Raw genomic sequence first — 14,640 nt, 5'->3', positions numbered from 1 at the left:
CAAAAGAAAGCAGGAGATGTTATGGGCCAGAACTATGTACTTAAAACAAGGATTCTTACAAGGTACTAATTCAGTGGAATTGATGAAACAATGGTTTCACATAGTGATTAATAGTTCATTCAGTATGATTGATTTAATATTATCACAAATAATGGTTACCTAGTGATATAATGATTGATTTATACTCAGTATACTGTAAATGATCTAATTATAAGAGAGTATATAAGCAGGGACAAACTCAGCCAGGGAGGAACTGAGAGACAGATTCATTCCATTGTCCACCTTTGTGGTGGCTGAAGGCTGAAGCACAAACCCTTGGACTCAGAGACATTCATTCTGTCTTCATCAGCCTCGTGGTGGCTGGCCTGTCCTCCACGTCCTGAGACCAAGGCCTGTCTGAAAGGTTTCAAGAAAACTAGCTGGGCCCCAGGCAAGGAAACTAGATTGTGAAGGAGACAATCCTTCATGTAGTGATTACTGTGCTGAAAGGAAGGCTGCTCCCAAGACCTCCAGAAAACCAAGGAGAATACTACATGTTGGTACTTCATTTTACAAATGAGTAAATTAAGGCCCATAAAATTAGATGTCATTTAGTAAGCTACTAGCAAAACTAAGGTTTTAGTTTCCCAGAAATCACATCACGTTTTCTCCACAAGTTTTTCTACTAACTCACTATCTGATCCTTGGATAAATTTCTAAGTTTCTTAAAATAATAGTGATTGAACCATATGGTTACTAACATGTCTAATAGGACTAGTGAAATCCTATGACCTATTTATTTATTTTAAAATTTTAAATGAATTCAAAGCAGGTTTCAATACTGACATTTAAAAAAAAATAATCCATAAGAGAGTTTAAGCCACTCTGGGCATTTGCTCCTTTAAATACCATAGACTGACCCCAAAGTAATGTTCGGCATTAAGGGAAGTCAGTTTTTTTTCTTCCCTGTTTAGTACAAAACAGGCTTTCATTTGTATAGAAAATTCCTAGTAAGGAAACTCCTTCCACCTATGCAAATCAGTTTTGCAATTTCTAGTTTTAGAGAAGTACCTTTGAGTGCACTGAGAGGTTGCTGACTAGTCATTTGTCATATGACTGGTATGTGTTAGAAGGAGGACCAGAACTGATGTCTTCTTGCTTCCAAGAAGATCTTTGAACTGCATTGCCTTTTCACCTTCAATAACTTATTATAAAATGGTCATTTTATTAAAGATTTGCTTACTTTACTTCCTGAATTACTTGACAGGTTATTTGGCATTTTAAGAAAATTTACACTAAACACCTAAATCCAGGTTTCTAGGAATATGAGGAACTAAGTCACACTAAGATATTTGTAACTCATCAGCTGCTGCTTTCCTTAGGATACAAGGATTTCACAATTTGGCATTAGAATATTTGGTATTTGTTAAGGAAGAAAAGGAAGGGGAGAGGACAACATAAAATTGTTATCAGCATAAGAACTTTGCCAGCACTAGAACTTCTTTCACATGTTCAAACTCATTTGCTTCTAATGTCATCACAAAGGAAACACTGTGTAATGGATAGAACGTAGAAAACTTAATTCAAGTTTTGTTTTTTATACCTACTAGCTGTGTGACCCTAGGCAAGTCATCTAACCTCTTTGCCTCAAGAAACACTTTAAGATTTAATCTACTAAATCAGAAATTGATTGGAATATGTTTGCTTCTAACTTTCCTGAAAAGAATTTCCACAATAATACTAAATCATAGATCCTTCTCATATTTTAGTAATAACTCAGTAAGATATCATCATTTCCATTTTAGAGATAAGAAATATGGAACACAAGGAAATGTGTTTGCCTATAGTCAAACTATTCCTTTTGGGTCCATTTCAGGCACTGCCTGTGAGCAATGAAAAAACCTATTTGAAGTCAGAGAGAAAGGTCAGAGCTGGAGACATAATCATAACATATTTTGTAGCATTTCAAAAACTGCTTTTTTCTTTTTGAAGAAAATTGGTTTGTAGCTATCTTGAGTGTTAAAAGATGTATATTAAATTTATATCTCATAATATAACAGTTTTTTAAGATACAGTATTTTTATTTCGTAGAAAACCAACCTGGACTAAAAATTATTTTTCCCTCAGATAAATTATACATTGACATGATTGATCTATTTGGATTTCATTTTTTTATTTTAAAAATCCTGAAATTGATCAAAAGTGATATTTACAATTGTTTCTTATACAAATATTTCAGGAGAGACAATTACATTATTTTTTTAAAAAGGGATGATACTTTTAAAAATATTTCAAGAATATTTTGCCCCTTTAAATTTCAAAGAGGACATTTTAGTTCTTGGTCTGTTTTTAAATATCACACAGTAATTAATGGAGTATTTAGGATTTATAAAAGAAAAATAAGAAGAAAACTTATTTCATTAATTGTAATATAAATTATATTTTCTTTTATATGAAGGAGGCTTTTTTTTTTTTTCCTGAGCCAGTACCCTCTGTAAACTCTGAGGGAATGGCAAAGCATTTCATGGGGAAATCATCAGCTAGCCCTGCCCTCCAATACATTTAGCCAATGAGTTGTAAGACTAGGACTGGATTAAACTTTAACTTTCATTTTGGGTACTTTTTTCCCCTAGCAAGAAAAGGATTGTAGATTAATAGTCTGATTTTGTTTTCTTTGTTATTGTTAGTTGTCTTGATCTCTGTTTTTCACAGCCTTTCCCATTACCTTCCTCTGTTATTAGGTGGTGAGATTCTTAAAAACTATTTTAGAGACAAGAAGTTAAAAATGGTTGTGTTAAATAACTTGAAGGCATTTCCATGCAAGTTGTTATGGAAAATGACACAGAATCAGCGATCTGTACCAGTGAGACCTTGCAGCTTATATACCTGCACATACAAAACCAGGAATCGGGCCAGTGAGTATATGTCACTTTTCCTGCTGTTGCTATTGTTTACTTATACTATTATTTATGTTTTGATTTGACGTTGCTGTATGGATATATAATGAAAGTCTTCTAATATAAAAACAGATAGGTTAACATTTTTGTAGACAGATCAAAATGGTAAAGTACAGTTTCTCTATTATCTAAATAAAAGTGATTTAGATTTCAAATATTAACATAAATAGGATAATAGACTTTCCATTTCCTCCCTTTAGATTTGATTTCTAACTATAGGCTCAGATACCTATCAATTTCTGGAATTTATTAGTAATGTCTAATTCAAATTCTTGAAGAAGACTTACAAGTTAATTTTTTTATTCGTAGGTTTATTTTGTTTCCTCTAAAAAGGAACGTACCATTAAAATAGACAAGTCTGACTCATAACAAATTTCTTTAATCTGGGTGTGGTTTCTAACATGTTTGCCCACATCCATGTTTGCCTCATTGAATTTATTTAAGAAACTGCTAATGTTCATAAAAGGGAGAGGAGGGGGAAGGAATCATATTTCTCAAGTTAGAATTTAGTTGTTGTTTTTTATTTGGAAGTAGAAAGTTCAAATCCAAGATCTGTTTGGTATTAGAACAGTTATATTATTTTGCTTTGTATAAAATGGGGTGGGCAATGTTTTTCTAGTTGTTTTAGAAATTAAGACAAAATTTTCTTTTTTGTAAGATACTTAACATTCATGGCAGTTGTAGTTGCATTTGTTTTCTTATTTTATTTTGGCTTATGGTACATCTGAGAAGTATTTTTAGAGGTACTGCTACACTATAGGATTATTTTAAATTCATATTTCTTTAATTTTTCTGATAATCCCCAGGAACTAAGTGTAATTCTCTAATGTTTTCTCCATTTTGATCCAATAACCCATTACCCCCTTTTGGAGTTTCAGTTCTAAGCATTAAGCTATTCTTCCTTTCTGCCATGTAATGTCTTTTTTGATTTCTGATCTACCCACATATATTATGTATTATAATTGATATTTCAATTTAACTTAATACAATGAATATGCATTATATCTTAGAGAGACAAAGAAAAAAAACAGCTTCTGCCTCTCAAGAAGTTTATATTTAGGATAGAAGGAAAGCTGCAGAGACTTCATTTCATCTTTGAGACCTACCATTTAATAACTATTAAATACTACTCAAATTCCCAGAAATCAAGTTACTTAACAATACTGATATTGCATATTGATTTTTAAGCCTATAGGTTCTGTTAAAGGTAAGAGAAAATTCTCTTTCAGTATTATGCTATTCAATTACTGAGAATTAAACAAACTACTACAGCTAGTATAGAGTGAGGGAAAAAAAATCAGTTATGAGGCTTCAGACTATGAAAAGGATATATGATAATATCAAGTCTTCACAAATTAAACATATGGAATTAAGAACCAAATTGGATGGGAAATAATACAGAAAGAGATTTATGTTCTATGAATTTAAAATGTTTCTGATCCTCTCCTGTAAGTGAGAAAATGTTGTACCAAGGTTTGGTGACATCCCTGAGAAGAATGCAAACAGTTTGCTTCTGCCATTTTTTTAAAAAAAAGTGTTTTTTTGACATTCTTCAAATAAGACAGATTTATTGTCCTTAAAATAATTCACAGTAATTGGTGGACTAATAAAAGGGCTTCTAAAAATCACTTGGTTTCATGGTCCATAAATGTAATTGTTTTTAATAATATCTTTAATAGAATGATACAAATGACAAGGCACAAAAAGCCTCTTGTTTTTTTGTCTTGGTTTGACTTTTAACTTCTTTGAGACCCTGAGTAAGTTCCTGAAATTCTTGGACATTTAGTTTCTTTATCAGTTCAATTTCCTTCAAAAATTTCATTTGAAGGGGAAAAAAAAAAAAGGAAAGTTGGGGAAAATTTCCAAAGAGAATTATTTGAATGTACAGGAAACCCATTCAGCTAAATGAATTTTATTCTTTTTCTCTGTGTGTCTCTGTCTCTGTCTCTCTGTCTCTCTCTTTGTGTCTCTGTCTCTATCTCTCTCTGTGTCTCTCTATCTCTATCTCTTTTTGTCTCTGTATCTCTCCCTCTCTCTCTCCCCTCTCCCTCTCTCTTTCTCTCTCTCTCTGTTTCTCTCTCTCTCTCTCTCTTTCTCTCTCTCTGTGTTTCTCTCTCTCTCTCTCTTTCTCTCTCTCTCTCTTTCTCTCTCTCTCTCTCTGTTTCTCTCTCTCTCTCTCTCTGTTTCTCTCTCTCTCTCTGTTTCTCTCTCTCTCTGTTTCTCTCTCTCTCTCTGTTTCTCTCTCTCTCTCTCTCTCTCTCTCTCTCTCTCTCTCTCTGTTTCTCTCTCTCTCTGTTTCTCTCTCTCTCTCTCTGTTTCTCTCTCTCTCTCTCTGTTTCTCTCTCTCTCTCTCTGTTTCTCTCTCTCTCTCTCTCTCTCTCTCTCTCTCTCTCTCTCTCTCTCTCTCTCTCTCTCTCTCTCTCTCTCTCTCTCTCTCTCTCCTCTCTCTGTCTCTCTCCAAAAAGGAAGCAAGGATACAATACTAAAGTTGAAAATAAAGTCATGACAAGGTCCTGTTAGGAGAATCAGGAAAATCCTTACTCAGAATGAGCTGAAGCTGGCAAGCAATGCTAAAGAAAACATAAAATAATTTTGATGTTATTAGGGAAAAGAGAAGGATTAAAGGAAAAAAATAGGCCTGTTATTAGATATCAGGATAGATAGGGAGATTATAATGGACAACAGAAGAAAGGCACAATTGCTCATTTCCTGTTTTGTTCCTTCTTTTTTTCTTTGCCAAGGAGAATAAGCTGTGGATTGGGAAGGCCAGAACAAGAATGGTTCAAAGAGAGTTAAAATCCCAGATGAATAAGAGCAGACTCTCTCTTTTCTGAGAAGAGAAAACATAGTTTCTCTGACCTTATTAATTCAGATTACCAAACTCAGACAAGTTACATCAAAGGTTTTGAAAGAAATGGCCAATGTAATTATTGAACGACTGTCAGTAATGTGCAAAAGACCACAATAAATAAAAAAAAGTGCCACCAGACTGAAGGATCCTGCTTCTCAGAAAATGGAAGTGAATCTAGTCTGTAAACTAGACAAGGAGTTTGACTTTAATTTAAAAAATTAAGAACAGAATTTATATTGACCATCTGGAAATGAAAGTGGTAATCATAAAGTGATCATGCCTTTATCAAGAAGAGATAATATCAGACTAACCTTTTTGCCACGGTTTTTAAAGGGTCATTAAGGAGAAACCTATAGAAACAATTGTATAAAGTAGATTTGATGGAACTTCCAAATGCTACTTTAATAGACAAGATGGAGAGAGATGAATTAGATGAAGTATAGTTAGGTGAATGTAGAGTAAATGCAATGACTAGATTCAATCAAACAGGAGTCATTAAAAGGTTGATATCAGTGTGAAAAGTTGCTTCTTAGTAGAGTGACTCCAGGATCTTAATGTTTTTATTAGTGACTTATATAAAGGTACATAAATGTAACGTTGCTCAGATTTTTAGAAGATGAATAACCCTGGAGGTATAACTTTTGAGTTGGATGGCATAAGTTATAAAAAAATCTTTATGGGCTAGGACATTGAGCCAACTTTTCTCCAGAGTCATACTTAGCCTAAGGCATGACTGACTGTTCAGCTGGAAAAGATTTGAAGTTTTTAGTGGCATTTCAAATAGTAGCCAAAAAAAAAAAAAAAAAGCAAATAATCTTAGACTGATGATAACAACCATCATAACTAGCTGGGGGCAGCTAGGTGTAACAGTGCATAGAACACCAGAATTAGAGTCAGGAAGACTCATCTTCCTGAGTTCAAGTGTGACATCAGACACTAATTTTGTGACCTTAGGCAAGTCACTTGACTCTGCATCAGTTTTCTTGTTTGTAAAATAAGTTGGAGAAGAAAATGTCATGCCTCCCCAGTATCTTTGCCAAGAAAACCTCAAATAGGGAAACAGAGAATTGGACCTGACTGAACAACAAAGCTTTACATGTTCATTCAATTGATTCTCACATACACAAAAACAAACAAACAAACAAAAAACCCCAACACCTATGAATTGGGTGCTATTATTATCCCCAACTAAAGCGAAAAAAGTTTAAATGACTTGCCTAGAGCTACATGTTTAGGGTTAGAGGGACTATAGTCCACTTCTATTCCAATGAAGGAATCCAATAAACATTTACTACTATGTGCCAGGTATTGTGCTAAATGTTTTCCTAGTAAAAGAGGTAGGGAGGGGGTGAAGGAGAGAGGGAGATATTGTTCCATGGAGTTGTGATCAAGCTGGAGAATAGATGCAAAGTGGTGTGAGCTGAATCCAGTTTCTGCTCCCCAAAAAGGAAGGCATTGGGAGGAGTTTGATACTCTTCCTCACGGCCCTCCAATCAGAGGGGAGAAGAGGCTAAGAAAAGTATATCAATATAAACCTAAGTTAGCCCCAGATTAGAAATAATGACTTTATCCTGGAAAAAGTATTTTATTTCCTGGAGTTGAAATCCAGGTAGGGCAATGAATGGAAAAATCTTTTGCTATCATACCACTAGAATTATTGTGTTCAGTTCTGGGTATCATATTGTAGGAAGTATATCAACAAGTTGAAAAATCATCCAGAGAAGGGTGATTTGGACAGAGGAAAAACCTCAAGTTCATATCATATGTGGACTTGTTGAGTGAACTGGGAATATTTATCCTGGAGACGACTTTGAGGACATAGACTAGCCCTATTCAAATATCTGAAGGATTTTCATAGGGAAGAGGAATAAAACTTAGATTTTTTTGGCACCAGAAAGTAGTAACTAGATACAGTGAGTAGAGATTACAATTTAAACTTTACCTAAGGAAAAAAAAACCCAAAACTTCCTAATCATAAGAACTATTCAAAAGTAAAATGGGAGCTCTTGGGAGCTAGAAGGTTTTCTGTCAGTTGAGGTCTTCAAGTAATGGCTGGATAATTATTTTTTAGCAATCTAATTGAGAGGATTTTTCAGTAGCTATAAATTGGACTAAATGACCTCTAATGTTCTTTCCAACCCTGAGATTCTGTGATAATGTATATGTGAAATGGGGGTGGATAGGGTTTGGAATAGTAGTTCTCTAATGTCCTTCCAAAGTCTAATTCTGTGATTATCACTAACAAATATTGTACCTACTATATTTAAGGTGTAGGTTATTATGTATCTTAAACAAGTAAGCTTTGATACGTAATATGTATAAGGTATGATAAGCTATATATAGTTACACATAGTTACAGGATATGGCACAGTAGAACCCTGAAGTCAGGAGGACCTGAGTTCAAATCAGATCTCAGACATTTAACATTGTGTAGTTGTGTGACCCTGGGCAAGGCACTTAACCCCAATTACCTCAGTTAAAAAAAAAAAGAAAAGAAAAATAGCTCACTGAAATTTTTAACAAAATTTAACAGTTTATAATAAATTTATATATGTATAGTTATGGTAGTAAATGATAAAATAGATGAATAACATATAGTATTTATGTATTTATGATTTGCTAAGAATATTTTTAGTTTTCTTTATACTTCATCTGCAATTTTCTGCACAAATCTCTAAAAATTCTCATTTAATTATTGATGGCCAACCCATGAATAACCAAAAACATGGAGAAATCTCTGTATATTTATATAATAGGGGATAAAGATAAGGTTAGAGAGTTTTAATAGCTTCAAATATTTGATCTTTATTATCATACAGTCAACAAATATTTAGGGGAAGCAAGGTGGCCCATTGTATAGAATTTCAGTCCTGGGTTCAGGAAGACTCAGTTTCCTAAGTTCAAATCTGGCCTCAGACATTTATTAGCCATGGAGAAGTCATTTAACTCTGTTTGCTTCAGTTTCCTCATGGCCTCAGACATTTATTAGCCATGGAGAAGTCATTTAACTCTGTTTGCCTCAGTTTCCTCATTTGCAGATGAACTGAAGAAGGAAATGGCAAACCACTCCACTATCTTTGCCAAGAAAACTTCAAACAAGGTCATGAAAAATTAAATACAAATGAAAAATGAAACATGTTGCTAGCATTGTGTGAGTTATATATAAGTAAAAAACAAGTTGTTTTTTGTCAAATTATGCTATGATTTAATTGAAGAGACAAAACAAACACACACGAAACAATAGAAAACAATAAAGTATAAAACTATGTAGTGCTGAATGAATTTTATAATTTTAAAGCTAGAAGAAATCTGTGTGGATAAGAGTACTTTGCATTATATTTCACAATCTACTGGAATCTGAAAGGCTTCAGATACTAAACTGAAAATTTTATTTTAGCTTAGAGATAAGGAGCCATGGAAGCTTTTTGAACAGGTCAGTGACATGATAAAACTTGATTTTAGGAACATTATTTTAACAGCTGTATGGAGGATGGATTGGAGAAAGGAAAGGCTAGAAGTTGGGGGTGTATTTAAGAGGCTATTTTAGCAGTCCATGCAAGAAATATTGAGGACTGGATTAGGGTGACTAGAGAGTGATGTCAACGTAGAATCAATAAAACTTAACAATTGATAAGATATGAGGGATGAAGGCGAGGGAAGAGTCCAAGGTTTTTGTCATGATTTACTAGAAGAATGCTGGTACCCTCAGCAGAAAGAAGGAAGTGTGTATAAGAGGTATGGGAGGAAGTAATGGGGTGGGTTAAAGGAAAGATAATGAAGTACATTTTGTACATGTTGAATTTTGAGGTTCTATAGGACCTTCAGTTAGAGATGTGGAACAGGCTTTTGGAGAATCCACAAATGTGGAGCTATGGAGAGAGAGGAAGACAACATTAGACTTGGGAATCATCTGTATTGAGATAGTTGAATCTATGGGAGCTAATGACATCAGTGAGAGAAAGTATAGAAAGAAGTAAAAGGAGACTTCACAGACATTCATAGTTAAAAGGTATTATATACATGACAATACAAGTAGCAAAGGATTCAAAGAAGGAACAATCAGATAATAAGAGAAGAAACAAGAATGAGCCATCACCAATAAGGTATCTCTTATGAATTTATCAAAATCATATGAGAATCTCCAAAGGGATATAACAATAGAAATCATTTTTCTGACCTTATGGTTGTTCATATCAAGTCAGGCATAAAACAGGATGTATATTTGCCTGATATGACAGATGTCCAGTGCAGAATTTAAATCAAAGAGAGGATTCTCTACAGAGGAGGTCCTCTATATGCTCTTATTTAGGGAATACATTGTGCTGATTGCATCAAACCCTAAACAGAATCTCCTAATAATTTCTTCATTCTACACCATTTAAAATAGTTCAGTCTTATTCTATACTTCAAAAAAGCCAATTAGATGAAAAGTTCCTGTTAGCCATGTTACAGTATGCAGTTGGATAGAGAGACCATAATTGTGGTCTAGTCATAAATATATATGTCTTTAAAAAATATTTCTAAGGAATAATGAGTTGGGCCCACATTTCATAAGAGCAAGAGAGAAGACTGACCAACATCTTCCCTTGGTCCCTGATGAGATGCTTTAGGAATAGCAGGGTTACTCAGACTTGCTTCTAGTCCGATCCCAGAATTATCATTGAGGAGAAAAATTATGGTGGAGAAGGGGTCTACCTTTTTCATCAGCACCAAGAATAATTCCTGACCAACTGCCACTGATAGGCTGGTGAGCACAAGAGTTCTTGAAGCCATAATCCAGGGAAGCAACTCAGTCATTCCTACCATCTGTCTATCAGTTGCCAAATCCATAGCAGGCAAGCAGGTTAGCTGAAGTGGAGGGGTACCTTGAGGGAAAGACTGGAGCCAGCATGTGCCAGGCAAGTCAAACAACTACTACCTCTACTTTGACTATCATCTCTCTTAAGATTTTGATAGGGACAGGTCAGGACCCTGGAAATAGGAATTCTTCCAGCCCTGGACCCAGAGCCATTATCCTGGGAAAACAGCTCTCGTAGAAGTGCAGCCTGGCAACTGCTGCTGCTAGTGCCACGGAGCTACTGAAGATTTAGAAAAGACACTCCCTGCTTCCAAAACTCTTGGCATTGTCAAATGGTTCAAGATCAGAAACTGATATGATTTTATCTTGTGAAAATGATGTTAAGGAAGAAGCATTATTATCGTTGCTATTGTAGCCTAATGACATTTAGTTAAAAGTAAAATTATTCAGTTATCATTCTTACAAAGCTTTAGAAAGCTACAGAATAATGGCCTTGGAAAAGGACTTCTTTTCTCTTTCTAATCTCTAATTGAATAAGCCTTCAAGCAGCTGAATATTAACATAATTGGCCTCTGTGAAAAGCTTTCTTTGCCTGGAATCACTTTCTCTATAAAGTAGTTAATAAAACATCTTAATAAAACCCACATCTGTATTTTTTTCCCTAGTACATCCACTCTGGCAAAGCTTGGACGTAGTACCTGGAGGTGATCGACAGTCACCAATCAATATCCGATGGAGAGATAGTGTTTATGATCCTTGCCTGAAACCCTTAAAAATTCATTATGATCCAAGTACATGTCTTCATATCTGGAATAATGGGTATTCTTTCCTAGTGGAATTTGAGGATTCTACAGATAAATCTGGTAAGAGAATAATATTTAATGCTTCTAATCTGAACTAAAAAATGTTTACACTCAATATTAATATCCCAAATATTTTGTCTATTTTTATATAATTGTACGTTTTGAATGTGGAAACAAATCCCCTCCTTTGTGTCATATGATAAATTTTATCCTTTTAATAGTAAATAATAATAGTAGTATTTTCAATTAGAATGTTAGATGTTTTATTTGAATACTTGATTTAAAGAAGTTTATAAGTCTTAAGTTTTCCTTGCTTTTTTGTTAATAAATGGTGATTTTTCTCTGAATGCTATATGTTAGGTTTAAAAATAATTTTATATTAAATATTAACTGGCTTTTAATATTTAATCAGTATTAACTGATAAGAATTAAGCACATTTGCAATAGGAGGAGGGCATATTTTTATGTGCATGGTGTTATGTTTCTCAATAGTTACTTGAAAGGAGTTACATACTGAAAAAAATTTTGTCATTTGTTAGCAGTGTTAGGCAAATATCATTATCTGTTTTAAAAAAGAAATAAAATTTCTTGAAAGTTTCTTAAGATAAAAAACAGTTTATAATTGTTCTCCTCCTTACAACCACATAGGAGATGAATCTAATTTTGAGATATTTTAGTTAGACCAGAAAAGCTTTGTGATTCTTAATTTTGATTATAACTGAATTTTAAATAGGTTTCTTGTTTCCTATTCATGCCTGAATTCATTTCAAGCAAAACAGTTTTAATTAGTGTGAAGCGAGTCTGTGAGGGAGAAAATGATCAGAAGGAAATGAAGTTCTTATTAATGAATAGAATAAAAATGATTTGATGGTTTTAAAAATTCTTAAAAGTGAATGAGGCAAGGCCAGCTAGGTGGTACAATGGATAAAGCACAGGCACTGGAATCAGAGGACCTGATTTCAAATCTGGTCTTAGACACTTGATACTTACTAGCTGTGTGATTCTAGGTAATCACTTAATCTTAGTTGCCTTACCAAAAAAAGTAAATGAGGCAACAATGAACTATTATATTTGTATTTGTGTTGATTTAAAACTCTAAATTTTGTGTGTCTCTATATGTTCTTAATATGACCCTGGAACTCTGAATGTGAATCTCAATCCATCCTTCAGAATCTAGATCTAAAATACCAAAATTTTCATTTCTTTCTCCTTTATTCTATGTATTTATCTGCTTAATAAAGTATGAGCAGCTTTCCTAAATCACTTCTGTCTGTCTTTCTCAAGATATTGCTTGCAACTTTTAAAAAATTATTTTATCTAATTGTCCAAAGTTTAAAAATTTCCCCCCATTGATTCCCTCAATTCTTCAATGTTGACTAGAATCATTATCTGCATTATTATAATGCCTATTCTGACTCCCAGAATGTCTTTAGATAAATGAACCAACTCCTTCTCTCCCAAATTATCAGTTTATTCTTATGTCTACTCTGAAACCTAATCACAATTCTTGCCTGATTTAAAACCAACACATTAATTTGCCTTTTCTTTCTCATGCCCTTCCCTGATTCTATAAATGTGATTATACCTTTAACACTTCTCATTTTTAACCTTATGTATTTTAGACCTGAGCAGGATAACTCCTGTTCAACCTCATTTATTAGAATCAATTCAAAGCCTGTTGTGTTTTTAGTCATTAGATTAATCAATAGTTTTTAAGATTTAGAGTAAGAATCACTTCTACCAGGGCTGATCAGAGAAGATTTTTCATGGAGATCACACTTTAATTAGATTTTTAAAGAAGAGAAATTATTTTTTTTATAACATTACTTATAAATCTTTGTTTTTTTTTTATTTCCAAATTATCCTTTTCCTTTCCCTTGCCCAGAGAACTATCTCTTATAACACAGAATTTAAAAAAAAAAAAGAAGAAGAAGAAGAAGAGAAAAAACTTACAGTTCTTCAAAACTTATCTAGTGTGTCAGGCAATTCTAACATATACTGTACTCCATACCTGCCATCTATCACCTCTGAAAAAGAAGAGAGAAAGATACATTTTCTCATTAGGAGGATAAGGTTTTGTTTGTTTGTTTTAACAGGCAGAGATATGGAGGGAGGATTCTATTTTAAAAGTGAGAGATTAATTGAACAAATGGAGACAAAAGAAAACAGAGTGGTATGGGCTAATACCTAGTAGTCTGGTTTGACTGGAACATACTGCAGAGAATATAAAGGGGAAAGGCAGATTATTTTGAAATTAGGACCAAAAGGTGAATTGCAGTAAGATCATGGGAAGCCTTGAAGCCAGAATAAAGTTTCCATTTTTATCTTGAAGACAATGAGGAGCCATAGATGAGCCATGTAAGTGATATGATTAGACCTGGAAGATTACTTTTTTTTTTTCACTAGCCTACAATTTCTTTAATTTGAAATACAAGAAATACACATAGAAAGAACAAAACTCAACCAGATTTTTCTAAAGAATTATTTTTATAGAGAAAAGAAAAACAGCCATAGTTACAAATCAAAGAAGATGCTTATTCTATTCTGACTGGCTATGGTCTAAGAAGGAATTGGGAATACAGAAAAATAAATACATAGTTTAACAAGTAATATTGGTAATATATGTTACAGACAGTTAAAGCAGGATATCGGTCCAGACAATTAGAGCAGAATTTCCATTTTATATATATATATATATACACACACACACATACATACATACATATATAGGGAATAAATCATAGAAAGAAACATCTGTTCAAACAGAATACAGGGTTTCAGGAGTTTGGGGAAGATAAACATTTTTAAATTTTTTGTTTTGCCAGCAAATTCTAAGAATCCTATGATCATATATTTGCTTAAAAGCAAAATGGCATTACTTAAGGTCAAAGTTAAATTAAGCTTCATTTTGCCAGATAATTCACTGGTTTTGTTTTCCAAGTAAGAAACTAATCAGCAAGACACCTAACTTCTTTAGACCTGAGCTCAAAAACCAGGACATTGGATACTATAGCCTAGGTCTCTTCCAGCTCTAATTCTATGATTCTATCATCTTTCAGACTGAGAAGTCCACCATTAGAATCTCCTCCACTCAGGATGCTTTCAAGCTCAAGCAGCATTCATATGGCCCATTTCCATCCCTCAGGGAAGGATATTGGGCATCAGTAAGTAATCAAGGGAGCTAGGTGACACAATGAATAGAGTGCTTGGCCTAGAATCGGATTGGATTGGAGAGGAGAGAGCTCAGTCAGG

At 33.7% G+C, this 14,640-nt stretch overlaps 1 protein-coding gene across 4 annotated transcripts in view; it reads left to right on the top strand.

Moving 5' to 3' along the window:
• Window positions 1-14,640, top strand: part of CA5B (carbonic anhydrase 5B) — a 52,470-nt gene that overhangs the window by 15,690 nt on the left and 22,140 nt on the right. For 2 of the 4 annotated variants that reach the window (XM_051984463.1, XM_051984461.1), the window contains exons 1-2: window positions 2,610-2,894; window positions 11,251-11,448. In XM_051984463.1, coding sequence (XP_051840423.1) covers window positions 2,765-2,894; window positions 11,251-11,448 — 328 coding nt within the window. In that variant the 5' untranslated portion in view covers window positions 2,610-2,764. Of the gene's footprint in view, window positions 1-2,597; window positions 2,895-11,250; window positions 11,449-14,640 lie in introns of those variants that run through there. The other 2 variants (XM_051984460.1, XM_051984462.1) reach the window with 2 other exon arrangements.

This window comes from Antechinus flavipes, chromosome 3, assembly GCF_016432865.1.
Source record: "Antechinus flavipes isolate AdamAnt ecotype Samford, QLD, Australia chromosome 3, AdamAnt_v2, whole genome shotgun sequence".
Taxonomy (NCBI): Eukaryota; Metazoa; Chordata; class Mammalia; order Dasyuromorphia; family Dasyuridae; genus Antechinus; species Antechinus flavipes.
Note: the sequence above shows the minus strand (reverse complement) of the source record. Positions and strands in the feature narration are given on the sequence as shown.